The sequence below is a fragment of the Apaloderma vittatum genome, unplaced genomic scaffold (assembly GCF_000703405.1).
Source record: "Apaloderma vittatum isolate BGI_N311 unplaced genomic scaffold, ASM70340v1 scaffold7153, whole genome shotgun sequence".
Lineage (NCBI taxonomy): Eukaryota > Metazoa > Chordata > Aves > Trogoniformes > Trogonidae > Apaloderma > Apaloderma vittatum.
Window position 1 is genome coordinate 130,371 of NW_009707448.1, and position 6,346 is coordinate 136,716.

Here is a 6,346-nt window from a genome sequence, read left to right on the forward strand (position 1 = left end):
AGGGAAAGGTTCATTGGCAGGACTGCAGAACTCAAGTTCTGTTAATGTAAAATACAGCCTTTAATAAGGCTTGATCATATTTAGGTTTAATAAGTGTATCAAAATCTGATTTAGCAAGTAGCAAAATAAGATTTACTTTATACTTGTATTTATATATGTGAGTGATGACTTGTCGTAATTAGGCCCATAATCTCAGGAGAATAACATGATTTTCAACTTCCCTTTCTGCTCAACTGTTGCAACCAAAATAATGCTGCAGTTTGCTACACTGAAATTCTGCTAGGGGTTAAAAAGTAAATTGTTATTACATTAAAGCTGAAACAAACCTAGAAAGTCATTTTAATGAACTCTTACGTTCCATCTCTAAGAGTCATTCAGGTAAGAAGTACATCTTGCTTGACAGAAGTTTAAAACATCCTTTAAAACCAAAAATTAATGTCTGAGGTCCACATAAACATTCTGCCAACTGTTCTGCTTGTGCTTTCTGCCAAGATGGAAAGCTCTCGTGCAAGTGGAGGCTGAGCCAGCCAGCTCACACAGCAATCGCCGCCTGATGGCACTACCTTTCAGTAGCAGCATGTCCTCCTCAGAAAAGTAATGATTTTGGAGCACTCTCACCCCCCAGCCTTCTCACAGGTCACTGCAGAACAGACGTCCCAGCTAGCTCCAGAACGAGCAGGCTAACTGTGCCAGGTGACCACCTGACCCCATCAAGTCCTCTTCAGCAGCTACGTTTAAACTTTGCTTCTTGAGTGCAGGGTTCTGGATCCCAAAATCAGTAAAACGCAAGGCACCACACTGAAGGCGCGCTCAGTGTTAGCTCAGAGACTCTGTATGGTACTTCACAGCAGCCCAAGTCAACCTTAAGCGTATGGAAGAAGTCTCCAAATGCATTCAGATGTTAACATCCAAGGACCAGATTGCAGTGTTGTGCTAATGAAACCTCAGCATGCTTAGACTCGTCCCTCTGTTCCTGTGGGCAAGCCCATCAGACACACTTTGGTGCTGCAACTTCCCACTGACCATTTTTGTGAAGTTCCTCTGGCAACATCGGAGCCCATCACGTATTCAGAAAGTGCCCTCACTACATGGCAGTTTCTGAACTTTCATGTATTTTCACCTCATTAACGAGGGGTTTATGGCAAGGAACTTTCTGGAGGTTGTAAGTATGTAAGCAGTAACTATGCTGCCAACTAAACACACACTCTTCTCCTGCATTAACACAAACCTGGAGGAAGAGTACACTGATACTTCTGCAGTATCTTAGGGAATAGATTTTGATTTTGCTGGTATCTATGTAAATTTAAGCTATTAATGAACAGAAGCATGAAGAGACAAGAAACCCTGCTTAGCAGATCTTTGTTAATTTCTTTAAAGATTAAGAATCAAACTTTAGTAAAACCCTTAAGATCCAATCTTCTTTCATGCCAATAACCATTTAATTTTCAGTTTTCCTTCTTCCAGGAATCGCAGTGACGATTTTAGAAAGCAGCATTCAGTCTGAAGGAAGTGGAGTGTTTATCTGGCTACAGCACTGACGCTCATGCAGCCAGGAGGTCTAAAAAAATTGATGTTACTAAGTACAAGCACTAGAAAATGTTTATATTGAGAAAGATAACTTCTGAGAGTTTTAAAGCCACATATATTATGACACTATATGCCACCAGTGCAAAGCCTTTAAATGTGTTTTAAAAACATTAGCCTTCCAGAAGCGAACTCCAAGGAGAAACAGTATGTAAGAAGGCAACATATAAGTTTCATCACTGAAACGTGGTGCATCACTGCAGTCAAAGCACTGGTGTCACTGGAATAAAGCCTTTCAGTTGGCTCTCGTACAACATAGCACACCCTCACTGCACCAGCGTTTTAAAGGAGACCATAAGAGAGCTGAGCAGATGACTCAGTTGACAAATGACTACACAGGAGACCAAGCAAAACACTAAGCCCACGTCTCTGCTTCAGTTCACACTTACCAGCTTTTTAAATTTTTGTATCTACTGCAGTAAGATAAGCACTTCCCACTCATATAGTATTGTTCCATTCAGCTTGTGAATAAGGACATTAAGCAGTAAGAAACTATTAAAAATAATTTCCTAGAAAAGCAAAAATAATTTGAAATCTTAAAAGAAATATGGATTAACTGCATCATATCTACTTGGACCAACAGTATTACTGCATCATCCAAAAAAGCAGATAGTGAGAGCAAAATAACAAGGAGCATTAGTGTAAAACTGCAGTATTATTACAAAGGGTCCCTGGCTTTTAACATGGAAATATGAAAAATCCCCTCCATCTTGAGTATGCAATGAAGTGCAAAACCCCTTCCTTCTTTGACCCAGCATTTCAAGGCATTTTCAAACTTCCACACTTCTGTCACCACATTCACAGATGAGAAGTACTGGCAATTCATTATACTCAAATTTAAACCAAGTCTTCTACGTAGCTACGTGTCCTGTCAATGAGCTGCCCAATGAAACACGTCTATTCAGTAGCCCTGGGAGTAAGTTAGTATCTCATGTTCTCTGTAACATCATTAAAAAGTTAAGTCATAGACAACAGCAACAGGCACTTAGCTTAATCTCTGTCAAATAAAATGATCAGTGTAAGTGGTAGGCAATTCATTTTCTTTGAATTTGTATTTCAGGTCAACAATAGCTTTACCTGGGTAATGTACAGGGATTTCTATCTTTGGCCCTATGACGTAGTGACCCTCCTCCAGACTGTGAGCTGTAATTGTTGTCCACTGCCGACATGAATGAATCAGAAGATAATCACTCTCTCGAAGGCCTTCTACAGTTTCTCCTGAAAAACAGATACGTGGGTTTTTTTTAAAAAAAATAAATCACACTTACTGCATGAAGAATTAGGAAAACTTCAAAACAAGCATTTTATTCTTATTGATGTTTATTTTTTCAGACATTTTGATATTTAAATATCCAATTCAGTAAATTTCAGTTCTACACAGTATTCGTTTTTGCAACACAAGCACTTTACCTTACAGAAAACAAACATATAGCAAAACAACTCAGTGCGTGGATACAGTACTGCAGAGATGTAACCAGGATTACTCAGCAGTGGCTCAGGGGGTCTTTTTTCAGCTTTCTGTATAAACAGATTTTTCACATCTCTATTTATCTCTGCCTATGTAACTTAATGCAAATACCTGAGAGCTGGTTTAATTTTTTAAATAAAGGAAAAATGTACATTTTTATATGTTGAGAGATCACCCTACAGCCACCTGAAGTCAAATCTTGTTCACCACTATGAATTAACTTGGTATCAGGCTCACCGATACAGAGATTTCAGCTTTGTCATTCTATCCCTTTGCAAGTCACTGCTGAATTAGCTATTCCTGTATCCATAAACTTAATCTTGCCATTTAACGAGGAGGAAAAAATACTTAAATAATTAACACACGCCCAAGTCCTCTCTCAGAGATAAACTCAACCAGAAGCCTCCTGATAATGTCCAGCTCATCTTTGCACTGCCCTCTCTTATACTCCCGTTTCTGTCAAGTCCATCCCAAACATTCCGCTGTCCCTACAAAATCTTTTGTATTTCTACTGAGTACTTTCCCCTCCTTCAGCAGCTGCAGTGCCTGATCAGGACGAGAGTACTTTGCTTGGTGTTCCAGCAACTGCAAAAGTCACATTAGATACAACTACTCAAAGTCCAAGCTCTACATCTTAAGATCGACGTCTGAACAAAATTTCATAGAGCAGGGCACACAACGGCAGGCTGCTCTCACGTATCATAGAATCATACAGGTTGGAAAAGATCCCTGGGAACATCGAGTCCAACCATTAACCCTACTCTACAAAGCTCACCCCTACACCATAGCCCCCAGCACCACATCCAAACAACCTTTAAACACATCCAGGGATGATGACTCAACCACCTCCCTGGGCAGCCAATTCCAATGTCTGACTACTCCTTCTGTGAAAATGTTTTTCCTAATATCCAGGCTAAACCTATCCTTCTGCAGTCTGAAGTCATTGTACCTGCAGTCTTGCTCCATATGTTTCTGCATTAAGCACACAGAAAAACAGCCTTTTCTCAAAGTCTTTAAAGCTGCCACGTGAACTTTCAGGAACGTTTAGTAGACACTAAACACGCGCCAAGAATAACAAAGCTTTAAATTTCATTTTCCTTCTCTCCCACCAGCCCTCTGCAGTTACAGCCAGAAATAAAACAAGTAGTTTAGCCCCGGAATCAAGTTTGGACAAAACTCATCCCCTTCAGCTACTACAATAAAAACTGCATTTTCTCTTCACTGTCCTCTGATATTCTTAAAAGTCAGTGGAAGAATAAGACTCTCCTCAGCCTGGGGCAGCAGACATTTCCCCTGTTCAGTCTCTGCAGAGGACAGATACTTCCGACTGAGCTTTTTTTTTTGCCCACACCAGGCAATCTTTTCCACCGTAGGCAATAGCTACTACACACCCCATTCCTGCCTGATTTCATGCTCCCATTCTATCAGAAAGCACCCTCCCACACGAATCAAAATGCAGCAACTGGTGTGTGTGAGAATTTTAAATCAGAAGAGACCACTACGACCATCTGCTCCGATGCTCTCCGGCCACAGGATTCTGGTTGTTTCCTCCAGAAAGTTGGATTTGCCTAAACAAGGGAGAGACTTGCCCCAACCTGCAGAGCCTGAGAGGTGGTCTTCCCTGGGTCTACCGTCACACAGCCTGCTATACCTTCAAGAAGAGTTCCTGTTTTGCATGTTTGGGGCTTTAATTTATAACTGTAGATAAACTGCTGTTATGGGAGTGTAGATGGAGAACAAGAAAAAGAAATCAAAAGGTATACAGAGCTCCTTAATACAAATTATTCTTGCTCCTATGATGGTATCATTTCCAGGTTTCCTTTTTTTTTTTTTTTCCTTTCCCAGCACAGAAAGCAGCTTCCAGGAAAGCAGGACATTTCAAGAGCTGATTTCCAAGTGCTCCTTGGACCACATCCCTGGGTAGCCCACCAAGGCAGACAGGCTGCTGAACACCATTTCTGCTCCCTGGGAAGCACCACCTTTCAGTGTGCTGGGAAAAGGGACCTCAGAAAGCATAAGGGAGAGTGGCAAAACTGCCATGCAGCACTGGAGAACTCTTTGGTCCCATCCATACCTTGAAGGAAAGTCAAGATATACTTGCTAGAGAAAGTACACATCTGCTAAATTTCACCAAATCATCTGACCTTGAGCATCTCCTGTTTCTTGCCCACAGGGCAACTCCTAATACATGTAAAAATTATCTTCAGCTTACTGCCGAGGTTAACAAATTTGGGGGAAATAACCACAGTGTGGTGGTATCTGAAGCTCATGTTTCATTTCAGAGAATGGTGACAAGTAATTATTCCATCCCACAAAATAAAACCAATTACACCTAAGGAAAGAACTACTATCTTACTAGGTTCACTGACACTACTTAACAATTTTTGAAGAAAATACAAAGCATCTCTGGTATGCTTTCTCTCTGCCTTGCAATCTGCAGGCATCACTTCAGAATATTACCTAAAGGAAGGTTGGATTCTACATCCACGACTGCAGGGAAATAACTACAGTACAGACCACCCTTGAAGAATCTGAGAAAAATATTCTCAGGAGAACAAAGATACCTGTTCTGAAAAGGTGCTTCCAGTCCTGGCTCACATGCCACAGTCTAAGTGGCCACTGCACTAAAACTGAGTGTGACAAGTGAACGCAATAAGAGATTAAGGTAGGCCCCAGAGTGACTATGTAATTAAGAGCGCAGCTGGAAGTAGCTGTATTTTTAAACACAACCTTGGAAACCACAATTCTTGTTACACCAATTATTTGCTCCAGCCGATGACATCGGAAACAAATTTAGGGCTTTGCCACGAGAGACTGAGCCAAGGAGAGACGGTGGAGCAGATGCAAGAGTTCACGGCCCCTCCGGCTCCCACACCACAGGCAGGTCTGACCTTACCAAGTCCTGATCTTTCCTAACTGTGAGCGAGCAGGATTCCTGGGGTTGCGTTATAGGCAGATGCTCCTTGTCTCCAAGGGGATTAATGGACTCTCAAAACCACCTCCCTAAGAATGGTCTCCATGCTATGGGAGGAAATACAAGGAAGAATCAAACATGACTGAGAACAACAGAACATGAAGATACATATGCTGTTCTTTCTTCCATCCTCTCATCTGTCTCCCCCTGTAAGACTTCCTCACTGCCTCTTCTCCTGGAGAAGAGGACCTTCCAGGCAGGAGACACCTCTGACCCCAGCTACATGACTCAGCTCCTAGCCCAAGCAGAACTCAGACTTGGCCCTTTACACTTTTCTCAGCCAACTACACCTTGCAAAACAGCCACACAAACCCAATCAG

The 6,346-nt window shown here is 41.7% G+C and overlaps 1 protein-coding gene across 1 annotated transcript in view; it reads right to left on the bottom strand.

Annotated features, from left to right (window-relative positions):
- GAREM (GRB2 associated, regulator of MAPK1) overlaps positions 1-2,802 on the bottom strand; it is a gene marked incomplete at its 5' end in the record, with an annotated part of 73,271 nt that extends 70,469 nt beyond the window's left edge. The window contains one exon of the mRNA XM_009866197.1: positions 2,662-2,802. Coding sequence (XP_009864499.1) covers positions 2,662-2,802 — 141 coding nt within the window. The remainder of the gene's footprint in view (positions 1-2,661) is intronic.
- Between the last annotated feature and the right edge of the window lie 3,544 nt (positions 2,803-6,346).